Consider the following 26,958-nt stretch of genomic DNA (forward strand, 5'->3'; position numbering starts at 1 on the left):
CCTAGGGTGTTTTACATAAGCAGGCGCAGTAAGGACTGGAGTGGAATTCCAGAGGTGGACACAGAAGCACATGGCCAGAGAGAAGAGAGGAAGAGTGAAGAGAAGACACAGAACTGCATGGCCAGAGAGAAGAGAGGAAGACAGAGGTTCAGGAGAGGGTAAAGCAGATCTCTTGTAGAGTTTATCAGGGCCAGGGGTAAGGAGCCAGAAAGGATATAGATGGAGGACAAAGAGACGGCGGAGAAAGATCAGGCCAAAAGCCTAAGAGCTTACTAAACTATGAGGACAGGAAAACTGGGCACAGAGAGGAGCTGAATGTGAGGACAGGGCTGAAACTGTGTAGACAGAACTGGCTTAGAAGAATAAAGTGAATGGACTAAAGAACTCAGTGTATCTAGATTCATTCCTGCGCGGCTGGTAGTGTCCCTTCTGGGCCCCTGGGATAGTATAATATTAAGGCAAGTCCTTAATATTATACAAAACATCACAACCACACTAAGAACTTAAGAAAATTCCAGGGGCTGGAGAGACAGCTTTGTCGTTATGCGGACTTGTTACTCTTTCAGAGGACGTGGTTTGATCCCCAACACCCACACAGTGGCCTACAACCATGATAACTCCAATGTCAATGTCCTTTTCTGACCTCTGAGGACACCACCACTAAGCTGCAGTCCCAGCACTAAGCAGGGAAACACTCTACTATTGCTCTGTGCAATATTTGAAATAGCATTACGCTGGGAACATTATCTGCCACTCATTTGAAATTCAAATTTGACTACGCATTGCATTCTTGGATGTGTGTGTATATGGGAGGGGGGTGCGCGTGTGTGGGGGGTGTTATAGTTTCCTTTTGTTACTGTAAGAACACACTCCATCCAAAAGTAACTTAAAAGAAGAAAATATTTATTTGGCTTTCACTTCAAGGCCATAATCCATCACTGAAGGAAATCAGGGCAGAAACCTGGAGGCAGGAACAGTGTAGGAATACTGCTTTGATGGCTCATTGCTTAGCTAGCCTTCTTTTTTAATATTTTATTTTATTTATTGTATTTTATGTGTATGGATGTTTTTCCTGCAAGCTGCAAGTCTATGTACTACTTGTGGGCCTCGTGCCCATGGAGGAAGCCAAAAGAGGGCAGGAGAACTGGAGTTTCAGATGGTTGTAGGCTGCCATGTGGGTGCTGGTAATCAAACCTGGGTCCTTTGAAAGAAAGGTCAGCATTCTTAACCACTGAGCCATCTCTCCAGACCTTAGCTAACTTTCTTATACATCCTAGGACCACCTGCCTAGAAGTGATGCCTCCCACAGTGGACTGGGCCCTCCTGCATCAATTAATAATTAAGACACTCCCCTCTAGACATGCAGCAGGCCAGTCTGATCTAGGCAATTCCTCCATAATCCCCTCTCTGTGACTCTAGAGTGTGTCAAGTTGAAGTTAAAGGTAACTGATGGGGAGTGTCAGGGGAGAGGCCGATACCCGTCTTTTTAGAGTCCCCTGGGTGACTGACATTTGAAATTTCACAGGGAGAAACTGTAACTTTCCAAATCTAGCCTTAACCCTTTAGGAAAAAAAATTGTTTTCTGCCCTCAGGGTTCTTAGTATGGAATTCGTTCTTTCCACCCCAGGTGCTGGATTTCACATGAATTTATTTCTGCCTCTCCACCTCACAGTGTTGCAAAGGGGGGGGGGGGCAAAGATTGACAGCTCCAGCACGGATATTATGAATGCCTGGCACACTACACTGATATCCCGAGGGCCTGGCACACTCTCTCCGACTCTGTGAATGCCTACTGTTCATTTCTGAATTAGTCATCAACTCCAAAAATAGTGAATGAAGAGATTTCGCCGGAGGAACTCATGGTGCCTGATCCAAAGCCATAGTGGAGGAGACAGATGAATCGAATTCAAACGTGCTAGCTTTGGGGCTGGCACTCTATATTTGAGTCGAAGTGAAAAGAACCTGTTTCCTCAGTCCTAGTAAGGGGGGGGTTCCTGAGCCCCACCCCCAACCCCCGCCAAGTCCCTGCACCCGTGCGTGTGCGTTTATGCACTGAAGCACAGAGGCCAGAGGACAACATCCAGTGTCACGTCTCAGGCACTGAATGCATTGAAATCACCGAGAAAGCTAGGCTCCCTGGCCATCTGGCCCCAGGGATCCACTCGTCTCTGCCCCCCAGTGCTGGGATTATAAGTATGCACCAGCTGTTTTCACTTGAGTGCTGGATATCAAATCCAGGTCCTTGGGTTGGGGATTTTAACTCAGTGGTAGAGTGCTTGCCTAGCAAGCGCAAGGCCCTGGGTTCAATCCTCAGCTCCGGAAAAAAAAAAAAAAAAATTCAGGTCCTCACTCATACTTACACACTATCACTGCACTAACTGGGCCGTCTCTCCTGCCCAGTGCAGACTCTTATTAGGTAACTGATCCAGCAAATCTAATGAAATGGGAGGAGATCCTGGATAGAGTCTGTAGTTCAGGAAATGCCTGGAGTAGAACGCACAGGGCTGTGAGGTTTCTGACTCGGTTGTTGAGGCAAACAGGAAAGCCGCATCTCCTGTGGGTTTGAGGGTCAAATGGGAACGTGACTAAACAGCTGAGTGACGTCATCTATGTGTTTAATGGTCAAGCGTGACAGGGGTGATGGTGACTTCTGGGAACACTAACAATGTAAAACAGTGCAAGTTCTTCCTAAACATGTTTTTATAGACAATGCAAACGCTTGAGGTACTGTCACGTGTTCACAAAGGGGCTGGGAAGATGACCCAGTTAGGAAAATGCTTGCTGCACAGGCGTGAGAACCTGGGTTTGGATCCCCTACACCACGTAAAAGCCGCTGGGTGCAATGGCACACACTTGTAGTCCCGGACTGGGGAAGTGGAGACAGGAAGATGTTTGGGGTTCACTGGCCAACCAGCCTCGTCAAATCAACGAGCTGCAGGTTCAGTCAGAGACTCTTTCAAAAACAGCATAGAGGCCAGGAGGTGGTGGTTTAATCCCAGCACTCGGGAGGCAGAGGCAGGCAGATCTCTGTGAGTTCGAGGCCACCAGCCTGGTCTACAGAGGGCATTCCAGGACAGCCAGGACTATTTCGCAGAGAAACCCTGGCTCAAACAAACAAAAACAAAAAATAAAATATGGGGTAGAGAGCATTTATGGGAGAAACCCTGCATTGACTTCCCCATGCACCTGCACACAGAAGGAAAAACAAAACAGAGATAAGAAGCGTGGATAATACCTTCAGTACAGCTGTCCAGTACAGGTGACTGGGCTTTATTCTAGACTTTGGACGATTAGACATCCCTACAGTCCAGCTGCACTATAGTGCTGAGGCTGCCCTTTGTCACCAGCCATGTGAAGGGCGTGACTGTAAACTTTAAATTCTGTCTCAGACCATGGCCTCACTTCCTACTGGACAAAGACCAAAGGGAGCAAGCATGATTGGAGTTTCGAGATTAAGTTAGTTAAGGTAGAAAGACCGTGACCAGGTGCCTTACACCCCTGCCCTCAAACTGTGAGGCATAGTTACCACGCCTTCCTTAAGTTGCTTTTGTAAGATATTTTACAACAAGACAAGTAACTAATGCAACAGGCAAAGGAATGGAAGGAAGAGGTAGTTTTAAGTGTGGGTAATCGCTGATGTTGGGTAGTTCTGTGCTTCTCTAACCACAGACACACACAGGGCCTGAGGCCTCACCCCCATCTGTCACCTCTTTTCCCCAGGCCTCCTGATACCTGGCTTGCTTCCATCCTCCTCTGCCATCACCCTAAAGCTCTCTCACCGTGTTGAGCTGTGACTACTCTGCTCACCCACACAGAGCCTGGTAGATCCAGGCACAACCTCCATCCTGCCTTCTGGCTCCTTCCTCTGCATGAGCATAAAGCTCTTGTCCATTCCTAGACCAAGACCTCTTAAGTCATCTAGAGATTCTTCTCCCACTCCAACTTGGACTCACAGCATCCACAAGCTGCTGTCCCTTATTTGAGCTTCTTCCCCAGTCTAGGAGACCTTTATTTAGTCAGACCCAAGTCAACATTTAGTCTCCACCCTAGTCCTTCCCAAGTCTATGGCTTAAAGTCTTCCATCTACCTCTGAGGCCAACGCTTTTAAAATTCAAATCCAATAACTAGTTTCTGTTTCAACCCTTGAGCATTTAATTGCATAAATATAAAAGGAGCCAGAGAGAGCTCTGGGAATGGAAACTTTGTCTGATAATGTTACTGTGATAGAATATCTTGAAAAGAAAAGCAATGATGCCAGGCAGTGGTGGCGCACGCCTTTAATCCCAGCACTCGGGAGGCAGAGGTAGGCAGATCTCTGTGAGTTTGAGGCTAGCCTGGTCTACAGAGCTAGATCCAGGACAGCTAGAGCTACATAATGAAACCCTTCCCTCCCCCAAAAAACAAAAATAAAAACAAAAACCTTAGGGAGAAAAGGTTTATTTGAGCTCACAGTTCCAGTTCCAGGTCATACATAGTTCATCATAGCAGGGATGACAATGTGGCAGGGCTCAGAACAGTCACCAAATCCCATCCACAGTCAAGAGCAGAGAGGTAGCAATGCAGCCATTCTTACTCATCACTTCGCCTTCTCTGCACTTACACAGTCCAGACCCAAACACAGGGAACGGTGCTGTCAGCAGTGGACTGGACATCTCCACCTCAGTCAGCAATCAAGACAGTCCCCACAGACATGCCTACAGGTCAACCTAATCTACAATCCATCACTGAGACTCTTCCCAGATGATTCTAAGTTATGTCAAGTTACCAATTAGAGCATTCTCTCTCTCTCTCTCTCTCTCTCTCTCTCTCTCTCTCTCTCTCTCTCTCTCTCTCTCTCTCACACACACACACACACACACACACACACACACACACAACAACAACAACAACAACAACACAATGATGCTGTAGTGACAGCAGCTTCATATCTTGTCTGTGTTACCAAGTCTTTTGCTTGCCCTATACCATTTAAGTTTGTGTAAATACACTCAGTGGTGTTTGCACAATAACAAAGTTGCCAAACACATTTTTGGAACATATTACCATCAATAAGGGGCATGATAGACAGATAGACAAGGGGTGGGAGGAGAGAAAATCAGTCTGTTGCTATTTTTTTTTAAATGAGTCTCATCCAGCTCCCAGGATGAAGCTCATTCCCATTGTGAATAACAGATGAGTTTGCTGAAACTCCATTGATCTAAGTATTCCTACAGTTTAAAACTACATCAGCAGCCGGGCGGTGGTGGCGCACGCCTTTAATCCCAGCACTCGGGAGGCAGAGCCAGGCGGATCTCTGTGAGTTCGAGGCCAGCCTGGGCTACCAAGTGAGTTCCAGGAAAGGCGCAAAGCTACACAGAGAAACCCTGTCTCGAGAAAAAAAAAAAAAAAAAAAAAACTACATCAGCAGAAAAGGGCAGAGCAGTGTCTGGTGTAAGGTCTGAGCGTCATGACCTTGACAAGGCAGCACATAAAATCAACAGACAAGTATGGTCCCTGTTCCTGTGGTGTTTACTCAGAAAGTTATTAGTTCAGCAGTTTCTGAACGTAGACAAATTTAAGAGCAGAAGACTGAATCAGGTGGTCTCCAAATAGTAAGACTTGTCAGGAGCCTGGCAGAAATAAAGACATTCTAAAGCAGTGGTTCTCAACCTTCCTAATGCTGCGACCCTTTAATACAGTTCCTCATGGTCATCCCCAGCCAAATAATCACCATTGCTGCTTCGTAACTGTAATTTTGCTACTGTTGTGAATTGTAATGTAAGTATCTGATATACAGGATATCTGATATGCGACCCCTGTGAAAAGGTCATTCGACACACACACACCAAAGGGGTTGTGACCCATGGGGTGACAACCACTGTGCTAAGGGGCACCACTTGTGCCCTTCTTTCGGGTATTGGAATATTGAAGCAAGGCACCCCAAGACATTGGAAGCTCCCCAGGAATCTCACGCTAAGGAGAAAGAAAAGGACTGAAGCCTAGTGCCTGCCAGAGAGTGAACTTACCTCCCAGGAAGAGATTTCAGACAGTTCCAACTTGTCAGACCTCATTGCAGAGGAGACTGGAGCCCAGATAAAGATGGGTCAAGTGGCTGGGACCACACCTTGATTGACCAGCGCTTCTTAATTAAGCATTCATGCTGCCCTAAACCTAAACCCCTGTTAGGAGCCCAGAAGGTGGAGTCGGGGAGGGTCAGTGAATCTCTCTGCCCCTCTTCACACTGTGACCACACCGACCAAAACTCCTCTCTCTGCCTTCCATTATAATTTGCCTCTTTAACTGGACTGAGCCCCGATTGGTGTACATTTCAATTCACCTTCTCTACACTTAAACAGTCCGGGACCCAAACACAGTGAATGGTGCTGTCTGCGGTGGACTGGATTTCTCCACCTCAGTTAGCAGTCAAGACAGTCCCCCACAGACATGCCTAAAAGTCAGCCAGTCTGTGGAACAACACACCTGTCATTGCTGAGAAGGGGAAAGAGACAAAGAGTCTCTGGGTGCCTAAGTCCAGGAGCACAGGGTGGAGGGGAAGCCGCAGGAAGGACTTCTGGTGTCTTTGAAGACATCTAAGCTAGAACTTGTTCACACTTCTGGGGGGTCCTTTCTACTCATGAGTCTGGGGGTAGGCAAGGTGGGTGGAGGATGGGGAGGTGTATGGGTGGAGGATGGGGAGGTGTATGGGTGGAGGATGGGGTGATGTATGGGTGGAGGATGGGGAGGTGTATGGGTGGAGGATGGGGAGGTGTATGGGTGGAGGATGGAGTGATGTATGGGTGGAGGATGGGGAGGTGTATGGATAGAGGATAGAGAGGTGTGTGGATAGAGGACGGGGAGGGGTTTGGGTGGAGGAAGAGGTGATGTTTGGGTGGAGGATGGGGTGATGTATGGGTGGAGGATGGGAATGTGTATGGGTGGTCCATTTTATCTCTGGGAGACAGGAGTGATCAGAAGACGATGATGATGCTTAGGCTAAATACTGAGTCATGGTTAGAGTTAGAAAGGAGGACGAAGACCTTTGTTGCAGACATCAGACACCAAGGAAGCTGTAAATAGAGACAGGAAGGTGCCAGAATTTTGTGTGAGGAAGCAGGAAATGCGGCCCGTGGCTGGGGACCAGGGCACAGTAGGCAGCGCACGGAGACGAGAGGGGCCGAGACTCAACTAGTGGCGCTTGTTTCTTGTGGGTTTCAATGGACACCAGCAGCTCTGGGTTTCTCACAGACCTAGCAGTGAAAAACCACAAACAGCATTATGCCAAAAGGCATGTTGTGTTTCAAAGAGACTGTGCTGGGTCCAGACAGTCTCTGGGACAAACCGCAGGGAGCCGCCACTGCCGCCAGTGACCAGCAGCAGCAATGAAAGAATCGTGAAGAGAGACAAGGTCCTGACTGTGGGAGTGGACAAAGCGGAACATGGAGGTGGGATGCAATGGGGTCCCAATAAGGAGAATGGGGGAGGGAGAGACCGGGGTGTGGCTTAGTGTGCAGAGGCCCTGAACTCCATCCAAACCATGCAGATGGGGTCTGGTAGTGCAGGCTAGTAATCCCAACCCTCAAAAAGAGGAAAGAGAAGGGCCAGGAGTTCAAGGACAGCCTGGAATACACCAGACCCTGTCTTTAAAAAAAAAAAAAAAAAGGAGCTACGCACGGTGCTATATGCCTGTAGTGTCAGCATGAGGTGTGAAGGCGGCAAGATCAAGAGTCCGAGGCAATCCATCCTACACAGGGACTTTGAGGACAGCCCAAGCAGTATGAGAATGGGTCTCATGAAACAAGGAAAGGCAAGAGCATTGAAATTTCCCCTTGTTCCCTCTCACGCTGAGCATCAATCACTAATATGCTTTTATAATTCATCCATAATCAGGTGAATTACAGCCAGAAGGCTTTTTGAATACTCAGTTTCTGTACTGAAGAGATTGCGCAGAAGGGAACATTCCTAGAGTAGATGTAACGTTCTGTCAGAGCCCCTAGGGTCCTTTGAACATTTTCCTTTCCAAGATGAGGAAAAGGACGGGTTTATCCCAGGCTCCCCTTGATGGCATGACTGTTAAGTCCCACTTTATGCTTCAATGGACACCCTCCTGGCCCACACAACCCACCCTCAGCTGGAATGCTGATTGGTTCCAATCCCTACACAAGGCTGTATACAGTGATCTATTATTATACATCATCTCATCTCATTCAACCTTACATCTTCAGCACGTAGGAAGTCCCCAGAAGTGTTTGTTAAATGCATGCATAAATGAGTGAATGAATGAACTGAAAAGTCCACGAGGACAAAGTACAACCTGAACGGTAGACGCTTTCTGCAAGATGAAACTTCCCCTACCATTTTTTCAGCAGATCTCTCAGCCAGTGCCTGCTAAATACCTGCCCGTCTGAGTGAGTGAGAAGAGAAATGAACCACGAGTAGAAAACCAGAGGCAAAGAACGAAATGTAACCATAAAGATGATGCAAGTGAAGATGAAACTCCCCGGGGCTGGAGAGACGGCTCAGTGGGTAAGAGCGTGGGTTGCTCTTCCAGAGGTCCTGGGTTCAGTTTCTAGCACGCACATGATAGCCCACAACTATCTGTAATTCCGGTTCCAGGAGCTCCAATGCCCTCATAACCATCCATAACTCCAGTTTCAATGCCCCCTTCTGATCTCTGAGGGTATCAGACAAGCATGGGGTACACAGACATACATGTAGACAAAACACTTACACACTTAAAATAATTAAAAGAGAAAACTTACCCTACTATGTTTTCAACATGTTAAATTTTTGTGAACAAGACAGTTTCTTTCTTCCTTCCTTTCTTTCTTCCTTTCTTCCTTCCTTTCTTTTTTTTTTTTTTACTGTTTTTTTTACTGTTTTTTTTTTTTTTTTTTTTGAGACAGCTTTCTCTGTGTAGCCCTGGCTGTCCTAGAACTCGCTCTGTAGACCAGGTCGAACTCACAGAGCTCTGCCTGCCTCTCCCTCCCGAGTGCTGGGATTAAAGGAGTGAGCCACCACCTCCTCGCTCTAACAAGCAGTTTTTAAATATGATTTAAAGACATGGAAATAGCTAACTGGATCAAAAACAAAACCCAAAAACCATTAACATGAGTTACTTCTGGGTAACAAAACCAAATATAAGAAGAGATGAATTAGACAATAATACGATTTTTCTTTAAAACTCCCCTGAATTATTTTATGTCTAAATACATGCTAGTTGATTTTTAACAGAATGTATCTTGATAAAATTTAAATATTAAAATACAAAATTGGTCAATTTTTTTTCCTGGAGGCAGGGTTTCATATTTACTAGACCAGCCTTGAACTTACTATAAGGCCAAGGGTGACCTTGAACTTCTGATCCAACTGCCTCTATTTCCTAGGTGCCATGATTATAAGTGTGCACCATCATGTCTGGTTTAAGTGGTGCTGTGAATGGAACCCATGTTAGACAAGCCTCCTGCCAACTGAGCTACATCCCCACCTCCAAATTAGTCAAGTTCTGAGCTTCTGTTGAGTCAAGGCAGCATGCTGCCCTTTTGGCCCCAGAAGTTGAGTACATTCCTGTTTTCTTGTTGCCTTTTTTTTTTTCTTTTTAAATTTTGTGCTGAGTCCTAGTTACCAAAGAGTACTGAACCAAAGCCAAGGGGATAAACAGAATCTTGAACTTTAATAGGGCAGTTGGCATGGACCAAACCTGGGCTGGCCAGGCCTTCTGACTGGTACCCGAAGGTAGACATAAAGGGACGGAGGAAGTCAATGAACTCTGCCTTTCATGACGATCTCTTGACATCAGATTCCCCTTTTTGTACATACACGTGTCTCCTCTGATCCTGTGGAGATGAAAATTGACATCCACACTCATATTCTACCAAAGGAATGGCCCGATCTAGAAAAGGTAATGGCAACTAATGTGCGGGATTCTTTCTGGACCTTTTCCAGAGTCTCTCAACAGCTCTGTTTATAGACCTCGCTCTTCTTTGGAGAGGGAACTGAATGTCATTCTTCTTTGCTCTTGGGGGAGTGATTTTGAAGCGACTTGGTAACTATGATTTCCTACTGTCCAAAGATGACTCTTACATTCATTTCAGCGGAGCAATGGCTCAAAGAAATAAAGGGCTTCTTGGAGCGTTTCTTTCCCCTCACATGACACATCCTTTCAAATCCCTGCATGATTTAAGTCAAGCAGCTTTGCTGTCTTTTAAATAGTGTGTTCAGCTGTTGGAACGACACCTGCCAACTACAAAGATCGAAAGTCACGGTTGCAACTAAAAGACCTTTTTTTTTTTTTTAAATAGAATGTGGTCGGTTTCCAAAATGTTTAAAATAGGCTCTAGAGGTACCAGGAGATAGCTTTGTGAAATGTCTTTCCAGTCTATTTCAGAGCTCTGTCTGAAACCTTTCCTGCCTGATCTTTAAGCTATGAACCCTGTTAGGGAGACCTGGGAAGCAGGTATCTTAGAAATCCCCACAGGCTGTGACATGGAATTTTTTGTACATCGGTTTCTCTAAAGAGTGTTCTCTGGAAGAAGAAAAAAAGGCGGGGTGGACCTGTGGGCATGGCACAGTGATAGAGTGTTTGCCTAGCGTGTGGGAAGCCCTGGATCCCAGGAGAGGTGCTGAAAGGGGAAGTGTGTGTGTGTGTGTGTGTGTGTGTGTGTGTGTGTGTGTGTGTGTGTGTGTGTGTGTGGTCAGAGACATCAGATTCCCCTTGAGCTGGAGTTCCAGGATGCTGGGAATAGAACTCAGGTCCTCTGGAAGAGCAGTACACACTCTTAGCCTCTGAGTTATCTCTTCAGCCCACTTCACAACTTGTGAAGTTGGTGTCAGTAAGCTGAAGAAGACAACTACAGAGTGTATTCCAGACCAGGAAGGAAGGGAGGGAGGGAGGGAGGGAGAGAGGGAGGGAGGGAGGGAGGGAGGGAGGGAGGGAGGGAGGGAGGGAGGGAGGGAGGGAGAGGTACTGAAAAAGCAAGGTGGGAACACAGAGGAAACTAGTAACTACCTAAAGTTAATTTAGGACAGTATCTGGTTTTACCCCGTCTTTCCTGTTCTGGAGTACTTTCATGTTACTGATAATGTTTAATCTTTATTTTATTTAAGGTGGAAAAAAATGAGTTAACACAAACTCTAATAAGTGGTTCCTTGTGCAAGCACATTTTCTTCTCACTGTTATCTCATATAAAAATGCTAACCTCGGGCTTCGTATGTGTGTAGCTCGGGTGAAAAAGTGTTCACGTAGCATGCGTGAGGCCCTGCGTTCAGTCTCCAGTACTGTGTTAAAGCGGGTCCATGCCCATTGTCCCAGCACTCAGGAGGTGGAGGCAGGAGGGTCAGATGTTCAAGGTCATCCTCCATTGCACAGAGAGTTTAAGGCCATCCTGTTTTATATGAGACCCTGTCTCAAAGGAAAAAAACAAACAAACAAAATCTCAAGCATTTCTTTGTCCATTGGTAAGTGATCTGGGAGGTAGAAATAACAGACTGAAATGTGGGAATAGTCCTGAGCTGTCTGAAAGTCTATCCCATTGTGGCCAATGGAAACAGAGAGCCCCACTGACCTCACACCCCTCAGTGGAGCTTGTCTGCTTGGGAACTTCTTGTCCTGGGTACATCTTAGAAGAGTGTAAACAACACTTCATGATGTTAATGATTTTATGAGAGGAATGTCCCAGGCACTTCCCAGGAGCCCTATGGAAGCTACTGGTAGTGTCTTTCTTCTTCCAATACTGTTTTCAACCCCTGGCTTATGATGAATCATCTGAGGAACACTTATGTTGAATAAATGATGTGTGAAATGTATCATACTCCCTAACCTGACAGTTTTAGGAAAACACAAAGACACAGACAGACAGACAGACAGGCAGGCAGACACACACACACACACACACACACACACACACACACACACACACACTCAAATTCATGACATCCCTCAATCTAGTGGAAGCAAGGAGTATTAACTCCAAAGGCACAGATTTTCTTCGTTTGAACCTCATAAAGTACAGACAAAAAGCCACATGAAATGCTCAGAGCTCCCATGGTGGGCTCTGCTCTGAAGCTTCTCAAGAGTTCCCCACTCAGGACTCCTTTATACCAAGACATTTTTATGCCATCCGACATATACTAGTGTATAAAATAGGTATGCAAATCAAACATGTACTGAAATTTACTTTAAAACAATTCTTTAATATGTACTAAGGATAAAAAACAAATTTTCATATTCATGAGAGAAATGTTTGTTTGTACATAAAGAATTAAACCTTGGCTGAACATTGGACACTGCAGGACATAAAACATCTTCAATGCTTTTTGGAATTGATGAGTATTTTGTTTCTATAACAGTGCTGAGAATGCTATATCACATAAATATATAGTATAGAATGTCAGAAGTATTTTTAGGGCCATCCCACAAAGCACTGGGAATTCTGTCCTAACCCCAAGCCAAAATTCTTGAAGCCATCTTATGAATTCCAAGCCAGCAAATGTTTTGTTTGTTTGTTGTTTGTTTGCTTTTTGAGACAGGGTCTCATAGCCTAGGCTGGCCTCTCTGTGTAACCAGGGACGGATGACCTTGAACTCTTGACCCTCCTGCTGCTGCCTCTCGACTGCTGGGATTAGAAGCATAAGCCACCATACCTGTGTATGTGGTGCTGGGGATCGAACCAGGACTTCATACACGCAAGGCAAGCACTCTCCAGACTGAGCTCTTTGTCCAGCCCTGGGACAGCAATATTTAAAACAAGCACTCGAACATAGTCCAATCCAAAAATACACTCACAGGATACTTACGAGCTGAGGGATGACAGCAGAGAAATATTGGAAGTCTTTGTTTTCCATAGTGAATCCATTATGTTTCTCTAAGAGCCGGAAACTATACGTACAGTAGTCACTCACTGCAATTGAGTGCATACAATGGTCTCGAGTCTCAGCGGAGGTGTGTCAGGGGCTTGTTCGATGGCGTGGCACAGTGTGACAGCCTGTACAGTGCAAAGTACGTGGGTTGTGTGTTCAGAACCAAGGCTTCAGGGAAGTTGCACAATGCAACTCGGGCACAGACTGCCAGAACCACCTCGGATCCGTTACACATCTGACTTTGAATTGATTTTTGATCGTTGCATGCTTTGCTGTTGCTGAAATTTTCATAACACCCATTAAGAGACTACCACATGGGATCATGACCCACAGTTTAAAGAGTAGGTTCTGGAGGACCTTTCCCACCTGTATTCTCCTTGAGAGATTGGCCAGCATGACTCATCATCCACCTAGAGAATGTCGCACCAGGAGGATCCCAAGCTCCAGGGTCGCTACCTCCTTATCTAGATGGGAATCTTGAAAGGGCTTAGAAAGTTCTGTGGTTTAAATGTTATCTCCTCTCAAAATTCATATACTGAAACCCTAGCTTGCAAGTGAGAGTACCCGGAGGTGGAGCTTCAGGAAGCAATTAAACCTCGAGGAACCGGGCGATTCTCATAAACCAGTCCAGAAGAAGCTCTGCACTTTTTTCTTGGCATGAGGCTTGGCAGGAACCGGAACGTAAATGTCTGCATTTAGATGCCTCTGGTGGGTGGCATTGTGTCAGAGTATCCCAAAGGGACTAAGACAGAGTAAGTCAGAGAGGAATTTTCAGTTCCAGCCACATAGAGGTACACTGCACAAAGAATCCAATGCTTCATCCATTCTTCTCTTTCTCTTCCCCACCTTGCCCACTCCCCCTAGATAGGGTCTCATTTTGTAGCCCAGGTTGGAATCCGACACGATTCTCCTGCCTCAGCTTCCTAAGTGCTGCGTTACAGATGTGTATGACACCCCAGCCTCTACTTGCATTCTTACTGTGGGATCTGAGCTTAAAGCCAGTCTTCACAACTCCCTCCAACAGTTTAAGCCAATGCCCACTCTTTCTGGGTAACGCATTCTCTGGCATCCTTAGAAAGAATGGTCATCTCACTAGGTCCCAAGAAAATTCTCCATCTGAGCACAGGAGGCTGTTTCCAGCTAAGTCCTAAGAATTAAGACCCTCCCACTCTCCTTCTTGGACAACCAGAGGAGCCTAGAACAGAGCCTGCTCTTTGCAGGGAGGAGAAAGCTTTCCGTAGCGGGCTGTCATATTCTCACCTCCCTTTCCTGTCTCCTACCCCCCACCCCTCCACCCCCCACCCTACCCCCTCCACAGCCTATCTCCATGTGAAGCAGAGAACTGGACATCTAGAGCTGACAATTTCCAGGTGCCCCACCATCTAGACCCTAAAGGCGTTTTTAAAACTGATTGGGAAAAGGGGAGATAAAGAATTTGGGGGTACATAGATGTATGTCCCGGAAACTTCCTAAGCAGCAAACAAGAGTGCACTTCCAAGCAGAAGTCTTGGTGGCTTTTTCTACTACCTCCCCCTCTTCTCACCTACTCCACTGAAAGAGGAGGGGTATTTAGTCCCATGCTGCAGGCAGATAGGCAGACCCTTCATAAGATAAGAGCAACAGTAACAGCCATAACACCTTGTACCTTTGGAAACGAAAAACAAAAAACAATGCTGAGGCATTACCTCAGTTGAGGACCTGAGTTCAGTCTCCAGAGCCTATGTAAAAAGCCAGGCATGGTGACGTGTACCGTGTCATCCAGCACCAGGAAGGTAGAGACAGACTGACCCCTGGGGTTTGTGGACAAGTCAGCTTAGCCTAATGGGTGAACCCCAAACCAACGGGAGAGAGACCCTGCCTCAAAAAATGAAGTGGATGGAACCTGAGGAGGAATTCTCTACATATGCACATGCCCCTGCACACATGTATGCTCACACATGAGCACACACACAAATACACAAAAAAGAGAGAGAGATGATTTATACAAAATGTCACAACATGTGTAGTTATTATCTACACTATTAACCCAGCTTGACAGGTGAAGCACTTGATATTTAGAAGTGAACCCAAAGCTTTGTGGGTCCCCCAGAACAATCTAACCCCATCCAATGGAGAAGTCTGGCCCCCGACATATCACCACTTCCTCTGTTCCTCGGTGTCCCCCTTGACACCAAGTCCCTCCCCCACTTCTCCCATTCAGATTAACCCACAGAGGGAACTTCCTCGTGGGATCCCAGCCCACAAGTGAAGCAACCAGATCTTTAACACAGTAGACATTTCCCTGGGAGTGATGGTTAGCCAGTATTGGGATAATTAGACTCCAGTGGCCGTGATTCCCTGAAGGATGAGAGTGAGGTAAAGGGAGTTATAGCTGTGTGGGCTAGAGTCTTTCTCTTTATTCCTTTATTTCTGGCCTATATTACCAAAGTAGAATGAGTTGGGTCTGGTTTTGTTTTGTTTTTTGAGACAGTATGTCATATGTCCTAGGCTGACCTTGAACTTGCTATGTAGCTGAGGATAACCTTGAACTTCTGATTTCCCTGCCTTTACCTCTGGAGTTCTGGGATCATAGGTGTATACCACCATACCTGGTTTATGCAGGGCTGGGGATGGAACCCAGGTCTTTGTGGATGCCAGGCAAGCGCTCTACCTACTGAACCACATCTTCAGCCCTCTCGAGCCGGTGTTAAAGTAGCATTAACAATAGCAGAAAGTCGTTTGACTTCAAATTGTTTTTTAGTAGGGAACCTATTTTAAAATGCCTGTCTCTGATCTTTTCTCACAGTTTCTCCAAACTTTCCAACAGAATAACGAAAAGAATAAGTCAGTGCTATTTTGTTTGGGAACCTTAAGTATTTTTGGAAGAAATTATATCATTGCTTTTCAAACCTGCCTTTTCTTCTTAAATATTAATAGACACACCCCCACAACCTCCACCACCTTGCGCAATGAAGAAAGAAAAGGACAGTCAGCACATCTGGGATGATGATTAACTAAGAGTTATAAAGAACTAGTATTTCACAGATCTTTTGTTTTTACTTGCTATGGTGATTTCAAACAGGGGTGGGATCAAGATTTCTTTTCTTTGCTGCTTTTCTTCCCCCTCTAAGACAGGGTTTCTCTGTGTAGTCCCAGCTGTCGTGAAACTCACTCTATAGACCAAGCTGGCCTCGAACTCAGAGATCCGCCTGCCTCTGCCTCCTGAGTGCTGGGATTAAAGGCCTGTATCACCACCACCTGGCTAGGGTCGGGATTCTTAAAGAAAATTTGCGTGGTTTAGGGGATGGATGACTCAGTTAGTGAAACACTCGCTTTAGAAGCAGGAAGGCCTGAATTTGATCTTCATAACCCACATTAAAAAGCAATCCTTTAGCCAGACAGGCGGATCTCTGAGTTCGAGGACAGCCTGGTCTACAGAGCAAGTTCCAGGACAGCCAGGACTACACAGAGAAACCCTGTCTAAAACAAAACAAAACAAAACAAAACAAAAAATCCCAAACAAAACAAAACAAAAAAGCAGTCCTTTAATCCCTGAACTGGGGAGTAAGAGACAGGTGGATCCTTGGGGCTCATTATTTAGCAGAAATTCTGTCTCAAAACTCCAGGTGGATGGTACCTAAGAAGCAACAGCTAAGGTTTCCCGGCCTCCATCTACCCATACACCTCCGCACACATGTGCATCCACATAAACACACACATACATTTTTAAAACAGGTAACGTGAGGCGGAAAGACACCAGATTCACGGGCACAGAGTACAGTGGTTTCTAGGGAGTCAGGACTCACTGCCCGCTGTTACGGAGAATCTTGGTTCAGGAAGTCATGGGGGGAAATGCTTTGGGTTGATCTCTAATGAGGTAACTTGGCAACAGTGATATGGCGAAGTCCACCGTGAAAGCTGCTCCAGGCTGGTCTGCTGGGATTCCAAACGTGTGCCACAGCACCCAGCTTTTTCACATGAGTGAACAGGCTCAGACTCAGGTCCTCTGCCTTCATTTACCAGCTGAGCTATCTCATCCCGTAATTTGAATTAAACTACTATTCTAAGAAAATAGATCTCTGTTTTCATTCCTCAGGAGTTTTTGGGTTTTTTTTTTTTTTTTTTTTTTTCTGAGACAGAGTTTCTCTGTATAGCTTTGGAGCCTATCCTGGAACTCACTCTGTGGACCAGGCTGGCCTTGAATTCAGAGATCCGCCTACCTCCGGCTCTTGAGTGGCGGGATTAAAGATGTGCACCACCACTGCCCGGCCTCCTCAGGAGTTCTATTGAACACATGATGAAGGTATGAAGTCCCCGGTAAGTTAAAATATCACTTGAGTTGGACAAGGTAGCACAAGCCTGTAATCCCAAATGCTCAGGAGACTGAGACAGGGTGATGGATTCAGCCAGGAGTTCGAGGGGAAAACACACACACACACACACACACACACACACACACACACACACACACACACACACACTAAAACTATAATAAAACTCTCAAACAACAACTAAACTAGCCTCCTCCTCTATGTCGCTTCCAATTTTTTGAGACAGATTCTCATGTAGCCCAAGCTGGTCTCAAACTCCCTATGTAGGCAGGAATGACCTTGAACTGCAGATTGTCAGACCTTCACCTCCTGAGTGCTGGGATTAGAGATGTGAGCCACCATCCCCAATGTATCTGGTGCTGAGGATGGAACCCAGGGCTTTGTGCATGCTAGGGAAGCACCCTACCAACTGGGCTACATCCCCAGCCCCGACACAGAGTTTTTCTTCCTCTGTGGTTAAAGGCGAATTGATTTAATGAAAATCTTGAGCCAGTATGGAGGAGGGAACAGACAGAAAGACGGTGTCTGACAGGACAGGGCTTGGGATCCTGGGTCTGGAGGATGCGCCTTGGCTGCAGGCCTGTCTTCTTTACTGGTTAAGTCTAACCACACTTCTCCTCCCGGCAGAGGTTCGGCTATGGAGGCTGGGTGCAGCTCCAACAGCAGGGCAAGGTGAGTTTCTCCCGCACATACCTGAGGGCCACCCAGGGATGGTATCCCTGGCTTAGCGGATTGTAGGCTGGGCATCCACGAAACTCAGCTCTTTCCTGCTTGCATTAACCTTGTAGTAGGCGAGGAAGTAGTCCTTCGGTTTCTCAGAAATAGTAGAAAAACTAGGGATGACTTCAAACAGCAACGTCTATGAAATAAAAACCAGAATTGAAACACCATTACAAAAAACTCATAAAAACTTTTTCTAATTTTGTTATATTCACCCTGGAACCAGTTTTAGCATCTACTGCTCTGCCCCAAGGATGTGACTTGGCCCTCTATACAGGTTTTTACAGTATATTAGGACTGAACAAATTAGTGGATTGTAGTTGGTTGTTTTACTATTTTTACTTTTTTGGAGGGGCTGCCACCTAGTTCCCAAATAAAACAAACAGAGGCTTATTATTTTTTATGAATGCCTGGCCTTAGCTTAGCTTGTTTCTTGCCAACTTTTCTTAAATTATCCTGTCTATATTTTGCCTCTGGGCTTCGACCTTTCTCTACTTCTTACTCTATAGTTGGCTGTGTGGCTGTGTGGCTGTGTGGCTGCGTGGCTGCGTGGCTGCGTGGCTGGGTGGCTGTGTGGCTGTGTGGCTGTGTGGCTGGCCGCTGGAGTCTTTCTCCTTCTCTCACTCCTAGATCTCTCTGTCTCCCCATTTATCCTCTCTCCTGACAGCCCTGCCTATCCTTTCTCCTGCCTTGCTATTGGCCATTCAGCTCTTTATTAGAACAATCAGGTGTTTTAGACAGGCACAGTAACACAGCTTCACAGAGTTAAACAAATGCCACATAAAAGAAAGCAACCCATCTTTGCATCATTAAACAAATGTCCCACAGCACGAACAAATGTACCACATCTTAAAATAACATTCCACAACAGTGGATTGGTCAGGAGAAACCAGACGACGAAGATGTTGAATCAGCTGACCCTGTGCTGTTACACAGATTTACTTACTTTCACTGCTCATATATTGCTTCCCTAGAGAGCCAGATTATGCTCCATCTCAAAGGTCTTTTCCAGCCCTATTGTGTCAGAGATATGACATTTTCTAGACACAAGTTGCCCTCCTGGGTCTCACAGCCAATGGTTCAGATCAGCAAGATGATGGATCGGGCCATCTTCAGTCACATAGGTAGAAAGGGCTTGTCTCTGTGTTCAGCTGCTGGTACGTACCTACACAGCAGAACCCTTCAATACCAAGCCTGAAAGGCAAGAGACAGAAAAGCTGAGCTCCATTAAGCAATCGAATTTTTATCTCCATACTGATTAAGGAAAAAAAAAATCCCTAAAACTATATGGAGAAGAAACATGTTCCAAAACATTGTGGAAAGGATTAATCCAGGTTGAGGGGATAGCTCCATCAGGGAAGGTCTCGCTCGGCAAGCACGAGAAACCGAGTTCTATTCCCCAGTACCCATGTTAACAGACAGACCTGGTGATGTGTACTTGTAATCCCAGCACTGAGAAGGTAGAGACAGGTGGGTCCCTGGGGCTCTCTGACTGGCCAGCCTAGCCTGCTCCGTGAGTTCCAGGCCAGTGAGAGAAGCCACGGTGGACAGCCCCAGAGGAAGGACACCCGAGGCTGACCTCCACACACCGCCACCTGGATGGTCACACTCAAGAACACAGGATTTATCCAAGCAGGTTGCCTTTGCTGATGTGGTTTTTCTGACTCAGGGAGAAGCAAGGATGATGAAAGACGGGAAGGTCTTCAGAGTGATCCAACAGAACTGCTGGGACCCAGAAGCTCGTATCAGAGAAATGGACCAGAAAGGTACTTACGATGTGAAATAAAGCAGCACCCACCCTTAAAGGTGATGATCACTTGATGTGACTTATAGGGTGGCAACTTCTGATTCCCATTTCCCCGCCAGCCATTGCAAACCAATGCTTTTAGAGCATGGATTTGAAAGCTTTAAATTAGTTTAAAAACAAAGTGGTATACTACCAAAATGATAACAGTGCATGTTGTTACTTAATATATTTTTTAATTCTGGTTTAGCAAACAGCTCAGTGGGTAAAGCACTACCACTGTGCAGATCCACAGAAGCCACGTAAAGACAGATGCAGTAGTGGAGCACTGTGCAGATCCACAGAAGCCACGTAAAGACAGATGCAGTAGTGGAGGTGTCTATAATCTCAGCATCCCTGCAGTGAGATGGGAGGCAGAGACAGGAGGACCCCAGAGGCCCACAGGCCAGTTGGCCGGGGCACTACAATCCCTGTGCCCCTGGGGTGAGATAGTAACTGAGACAGACTCTAAAATCTCGTGGACAGCCAGTGGCAAGGGACAGAGGGGAAGGGGAAGACTGATACATAAGGTTGTCCTTTGACTGCCACATGCATGCTGTGGCACAAATGGTTCACACACACACACACACACACACACACACACACAGGCACAAATACATTTAGAAAAACTTTAGAAAGCACATGCACGCACATGCTCTCTTTTATCGTCTTCTGCCAATGCCCTTCCTCCCTACGAGTCTCGTCCCTGTCCTCTTGTTGTGCTTGTGAGCCTCTGTTTTTTAACCAGGATCCTCTGTTTTTTAACCAGAAGGTTTAGAACTATGCACTGGAGTCTGGTGGGCTCACTATTGGCTACTCAACTGCAGACGATAACCATCCCTCCCCCAGAATCTATCAGTCTATCCCAGTCGTTCGGCAAGGTGGGTTCAACCCCGTGAGCCCCGCTGCAATGCGTCAGCCTGTCATTGACTGTGGACAGCACCAGGCTTGTGCAGGCCCACTGCTTACTTCAGATTTTTTTATTTTTATCATTTATTATTATTATTATTATTATTGGTTATTAATAATACTATTTTACACGCATTGGTGTCAGGTCCTCTCTGGAGTTACAGACAGTTGTGAGCTGTAATGTGGGTGCTGGGATTTGAACCCAAGTCCTCTGGAGGAGCAGTCAGTGCCCTTAACCACTGGGCCATCTCTCCCGCCCCAGTACTTCAGATTTTTGAGACAGGGTCTCATGAGCAGCCCAGGCTGGCCTTGAACTCACTATATGTAACCAAGGTGGCCCTGAAGTCTTGTTCCTCCATGTCCTCTTTCAGAAGTGCCAGAATAACCAGCGTACACCCCCAGGCCCAAGGAGAAATGTGTTTTATTTCAAAGTCCACAAAAAAAGGAGGCACTCTGGCAGCACCAAATGAATAGGACTGTCTTGAAGTTTGGAATTTGGTGGCATGTACTTTTGTCCACGGGCTATTTTTATCGTCACTGTTTAAACATGTACTCAAGGAACATTCCAATCCAGCTTTGGGGAAAGTAGGAAGCAACTCTGTGGGCCACTCCGCAGGGCACCTCTGTGGCCCTGGTTCTCAGTGGGTCACTCCACAGGGCACTGTGTGGCCCTGGTTCTCAGTGGGTCACTCCACAGGGCACTGTGTGGCCCTGGTTCTCAGTGGGTCACTCCACAGGGCACCTGTGTGGCCCTGGTTCTCAGTGGATCACTCCGCAGGGCACCTGTGTGGCCCTGGTTCTCAGTGGGTCACTCCACAGGGCACCTGCGTGACCCTGGTTCTCAGTGGGTCACTCCACAGGGCACCTGCGTGACCCTGGTTCTCAGTGGGTCACTCCGCAGGGCACCTGTGTGGCCCTGGTTCTCAGTGGGTCACTCCACAGGGCACTGTGTGGCCCTGGTTCTCAGTGGGTCACTCTACAGGACACCTGCGTGACCCTGGTTCTCAGTGGGCCACTCTGGAGGACACCTGCGTGACCCTGGTTCTCAGTGGGCCACTCTACAGGGCACCTGTGTGGCCCTGGTTCTCAGTGGGCCACTCTGGAGGACACCTGCGTGGCCCTGGTTCTCAGTGGGCCACTCTACAGGGCACCTCTGTGGCCTTGGTTCTCAGTGTACACAGGGGTTGTGTAGGGGTGGGGCTTGGAGAAGAACATGTTTCTTACACCTCTGACAAAGAACAACCTTTCTCTGTAATGTGAAGAGAGAGCAAGGGCCCACCCTCTCAAGAGGAAGACACTGACGCTCAGACTTGGCTCCCAGGAGTCATAAAGCATCATTTTTGGCTGCAGCAAAAGCGCATGCTTCTCCTTTGGCTTTTGTTATTTTTTGTATGTTTATCTCAGTTACTCTCCTTGAGGCAACAACAGTCATGACAAACTTTCAGTAAGCCTTGTCTTTGCCCCTACACACCGTTCTGAGCCCCTGACACACATTAACTCATTCAGTTCCTGCCATGACCCCCGGAGGCAGGCTTTCTTCAGATCACAGATTTTCAGATTCCTGGGTCAGAGACTGTGGAACCGAGCTCTGGGGACTGCATGAAACCATCCAGGCTAATTTAGGAGCTGAATTAAGGGCACTTGAGAGATATACTTGTCATGTATGACTTACAATGGAAAGCTCTAGGAAAAAAAAAAGATGGAGACCAGAAAAAAAAGATGGAAAAAAAATGACAAGAAGGTAGAAGAAAAGTTAGCTGGGAAGACGGAAGGAAAGGATGAGCAGGAATGAGAGGGGACCAGGAAGAGTGATAATGGGGGGGGGGGGACCATGATCAAAATACATTATATACATGTATAAAAGCGTCCTAATGAAATGCATTGCTGTGTAATTAACATAAGCTATTTTTCTTTAAATGGTGGAGGAATGCCTTGCCTAAACAAAGTTTTGTCACAAGGAGGGTAGAAGAAATCCTTGGCAAAGGATGAATGATCCAGCTCCCTCTCTGTAGAGCTGAGAGTTGGGGGAGAGAGATCGTGCCTGTGGGGAGCCATGAGGGCCAGGCGGCAGGGTGGGGTGGCCGCCAGCCTCCTCGCCCTGGGACAGGCTCTTCTTCTCACAGATTTGTCTCTCTTTGTGCCCTAGGAGTGACAGTGCAGGCTCTTTCCACGGTTCCTGTCATGTTTAGCTACTGGGTGAGTGTGGAACCTCAAACCATCTCCCTGGTGGTGAAGGCTCGTGTCCAGCTCCCCAGAAGGTGACGGACAACTTAAATCTTGCAGCTGGTCCCATCAAGCCCCTCCCCTGGCTGTCCTCCTCTTTGTTTGCATGTTTGTTTTTGAGACAAACTCTCTGATAGCCCAGGATGGCTTTAGCCTTGCTTTGTAGCTGAGGATAACCTTGAACTTCTGATCCTCCCTGCCCCCATCTCCCGAGTGCTAGGATCCAGGTAGACTACACCACACCCAGTTTATATGGCGGTGGGGTTGGAACCCAGGGTTGGAACCCAGGGCTTCTTACATGCTGGGCAGCGCTCTGCCCACTGAGCCACACCGCTACTCCAGCGGCTCCTTTATAGGCCGGCAGCATGTGCTCCCCAGACTGCCTTGCTAGCCTTGTTCTTGCTTCAGGACAGCAGCCAATATGTGGCTGTCAGACCCAATTCTGGATTCACCCCACAGTTCAGTTGTAGACTGTGTCCCCACCAGAGCTCATCTCTCAGACTAACCCCTGCCATGCCTGGCTCAACTGCTGATAAGCCGGTGCCCTCTGAGGTAAGAAGTTTGAAACAGGATAATAATGGCCAACTATATTATGCCTCCTGAGGAAATGTATAGAAGGGGAGTCCTAGGCCCCTTTCCACGGGTCAACAGTTCTCAAGCACTAAGAGTTTATTGATTGATTTGGAGACCACAGAGGGAACTTTGGGTACAGAGCTAAGAACTCGCTAACCTGGTAGTTGCTGCGGTTGAGGTGGGAGTTAAGAGCAATGCAAACACTACCGTTCTCCATGCTTTCCCCATCTGTGTTCACAAATCCAGCAGGCGTGACGCAGGTCTCTATGCTCTTGATTACATGTAAAAGAAAACATCTTGAAACCTCTGTGTGGGTTTGGAGAGATAAAGTGTTTGTTTTGCAAGCACGAAGAACCTGAGTTCAATCCCCAGAACCCACATAGCGAAGTGGGTGTGGGAGCTGGAGAAATGACTCAGTATGTAAGACCATTGGCTGCTCAAGCATGAGGGCCTGAGTTCTGATTCCAGAACCCGCTTTAAAAAGCTAGGCATGGCCACACTTGAGCCTGTGGCCCCAGGACTGCAGAAGCTGGAGATAGGGGAATTGCTGAGCCTAGGAAAGGGGGAAGATTGGGAGAAAGGAAATCAAGCCGTTGCCTCAGGGTCAGAGCCCACTGGAAGGGTGGGGAGCACAGAGGAAACAGGACCAGCACGGAAGCAGGCCTGGTAGCCTTCAAGGAGCCAAGACAGAAGCCTTGACGGCAGCTTCAGACACTAGGAAGGCCTTCAAGGTCTTTGGGCTGCTCATAGTGGCCGATCATCCATCCCTGTCTAAGCTGGAACAGCCCGGTAATTAGCCCGTCAGGCTCAGCCATAGCTTCTGGCCTCCGTTCTTCTAATTAACCAGCAGCATCCACACAGTTCTCTTTTCTCAGTCCATGCCTCTTCTTTCTAAAGAATAAAATCGTTAAGACGGGTGGATACTTTCATCTAAGAGGCAACGTTGTTGGGAATGAACGTCTGATAAAGTCGGTTTTGACGGGCACGGAACTTTTTCTGTTCTCACCAGGCCAAGCCTAAGGATACTTTGGAGCTCTGTCAGTTTTTAAACAATGACCTAGCTGCCACCGTTGCCAGATACCCTCGAAGGTTTGTGGGTTTGGGGACATTGCCTATGCAAGCCCCAGAGCTGGCCGTCGAGGAGATGGAGCGTTGTGTGAGAGAACTAGGATTTCCTGGCGTCCAGATTGGCTCCCACATCAACACGTGGGACCTGAACGACCCGGAACTCTTCCCTGTCTACACCGTGAGTACTGCTGCTTTTGCTCAGCCAACATTTGCTCAGCCAACACGCAGCGGCACAGCCTTGGCCTGGCAGACACCATGCTGGTGGGGGACCAAGAAGGGATCATTTGGTTGTGGGGGTGGGGGAACCACAGGAGGCCAGTGACTTTAGATGTAGGTAGAAGATGGAGAAATCTACCAAAAATCCTACCAAAAGAGTGAGCCGTTCTACAGAAGAAGATGGGGACACTTCCCAGGCCTGCCCTGGGGTAGTTCAAATGAAATATCTCTTCCTGTATCACACAGGTACTCCTTTTCATTGTACATGGAAGCCTAGATGTCACCTTCATTGCTAGCACTTTACATAATCCAACACACACACACACACACACACACACACACACACACACACACACACACACATTTCTTTTTGCTATGGAACAAATATTTTTCAAAAATACAAAGTAATTTTGAAGAGACTGTAGAAATACAAATATATATATATATAGACAAACACGCCAATCATTCCACCCAAAGATAGTAACCATTGTTATGTCTCATTTCATTTAAAAATTTTGTATGTCTATATTTTAACAAAATTAGAATTCATCTCCTAATTGAAAATTTACAAACAAAATAAACATTGTATCTGTGTGTGTGTGTGTGTGTGTGCCATGCATACTTATATTCATGTTTGCATGTGTGTGGGCATACATGTGTGCATACGTGTGGTGCATAGCATCAGGCATCTTCCTAGATAGCTCTCCACCTTATTTACTGAAGCAGGTCTCTTGCTGTTTGCCTGTTTCAGCTGGTCTGGCCAGCTCAGCCCAAGTGTCCTGTCTTCAGCTCCCCAATACTAGGATCACAGGCAGCCACCTTACTGTGATATGGGTTCTGAGAACACGAAGAATAGACCCCACACTTGTATAACAACCTCCCCAGCCCAGAAGATTATCTTAGTGAATGACTTTTTTAAAACTGCAGAATATTCCAGTGTGTTGGTGTGTTTTTATTTAATTCATCAATCCTCAACTAAGAATCTTAGGAAGAAGCTGGGCACTCAGGAAAAGGCAGGCGGAACTCTGAGTTTGAAGCCACCCTGGACTTCAAAGCAAGTTCCAGAACAGCCAGGGCTACACAGAGAAACCCTGTCTTCAAAAACCAGAAACCAAACCAAACACAGAAAGAACCTTAGGCAGCTAAAGGTGTATTTTGGCAATACATAATAAAAATACATAATGAAACTGAGCGTGAAGGCACAGCCTATAATCATTCAGGAGTCTGAGGAAGAAGGATCATGAATTTGAGGCCAGCCTGGGCTACATAGTGAGTTTTAGGCAAGTCTAAGATACAGAGCAAGATCCTGTCTCAAAATCCTCAAAATAAATATATATAGATGAGGAGGAAGGGCAGAAAGGGGAAAAGGGGGAAAATACAAATAGATAGATATATCAATAGATGGGTGGATGGTATCTATATATCATAGCTTATAAATAGGTGATAGATAGATAACAGATACATATATAGATAGATGGAGGTTTTACATATATAGATAAGAATGCCATGAAAATGTTAGCATTTAACAAACTCAGATGGTGAGTATATGAGTGTTTATTGTGTTATTGTTTATAATGTCTATATTTAAAATAGTTCAAAATTAAAAACGTTTTCAAAATGATACTATCCAGTTCTGAAGTGACCAGTTTCCCACCCCAGCATCCCCTCCACCACTCTTCCTTTCTCATCCTGTAACTGGATCAAACTGGATCAGCCCTCCTTGGTACCGGGATTTAAGATCCATGATTCTTCACTCGATTGCATTTTTTTACAAATCTCACTCTCCTCTCACAATAATGGTATGGGAGAGTTTCCTATTATTTCCATCATAATGCAAAAATCCTCAGTACTGATTTAAGTAGATGTTTGCAGACTCACCAGGCATTCCCCTCTCTGTCATTTATTCATTTAATATTTATGGAGCTCTAATCACATGCAAACAATTTCCCATGTCTGTGTCTGTGGCGACTGCCCACCATGCAGGGAATTGCCTGTGAAACCGCCTCTAAAGATTTAATACCCTTCTCAATGCTGAACTCTCTGAACGAATTAGCAGCAGAGGCTCAGCTGATGCAGAGAATGTTTTCTGGAAATTTCAGTGAGCTTTGAACAAGGATTTATTTACTCATGCATCCAAGTTGCCTCAGCACAGTGTGCGAGAGTCTTCAGCTACAAGTCATTTTTAGTATTCATCGGAACTGGGCTTATAAATTCCTGGGGGGCTAGAAAGCAATAGCAGCCGCAGGAGTGCACACAGACATTTCCATCTGAGTGCCGAGTGCAACGCATCTATCACTCCAACGAGATTGTTTGGGAGCATGC

At 46.4% G+C, this 26,958-nt stretch overlaps 2 protein-coding genes across 16 annotated transcripts in view; one reads left to right on the forward strand and one right to left on the reverse strand.

The window, feature by feature from the left end:
- The window catches only part of LOC143267772 (uncharacterized), a 31,761-nt gene extending 18,706 nt beyond the window's left edge, over positions 1–13,055 (reverse strand). For 3 of the 15 annotated variants that reach the window (XM_076547292.1, XM_076547291.1, XM_076547293.1), the window contains exons 1-2: positions 12,761–13,055; positions 9,706–9,812 (exon numbers count right to left, since the gene is read on the reverse strand). In XM_076547292.1, coding sequence (XP_076403407.1) covers positions 9,706–9,812; positions 12,761–12,891 — 238 coding nt within the window. In that variant the 5' untranslated portion in view covers positions 12,892–13,055. Of the gene's footprint in view, positions 1–9,705; positions 11,378–11,540; positions 11,595–12,760 lie in introns of all 15 variants that reach the window. The other 12 variants (XM_076547294.1, XR_013043217.1, XR_013043224.1 and 9 more) reach the window with 12 other exon arrangements.
- The window catches only part of Acmsd (aminocarboxymuconate semialdehyde decarboxylase), a 38,115-nt gene continuing 20,893 nt past the window's right edge, over positions 9,737–26,958 (forward strand). The window contains exons 1-5 of the mRNA XM_006992974.4: positions 9,737–9,877; positions 17,772–17,816; positions 19,534–19,630; positions 22,703–22,752; positions 24,362–24,598. Coding sequence (XP_006993036.1) covers positions 9,821–9,877; positions 17,772–17,816; positions 19,534–19,630; positions 22,703–22,752; positions 24,362–24,598 — 486 coding nt within the window. The 5' untranslated portion in view covers positions 9,737–9,820. The remainder of the gene's footprint in view (positions 9,878–17,771; positions 17,817–19,533; positions 19,631–22,702; positions 22,753–24,361; positions 24,599–26,958) is intronic.

Source organism: Peromyscus maniculatus, chromosome 11, assembly GCF_049852395.1.
Source record: "Peromyscus maniculatus bairdii isolate BWxNUB_F1_BW_parent chromosome 11, HU_Pman_BW_mat_3.1, whole genome shotgun sequence".
Classification (NCBI taxonomy): Eukaryota; Metazoa; Chordata; class Mammalia; order Rodentia; family Cricetidae; genus Peromyscus; species Peromyscus maniculatus.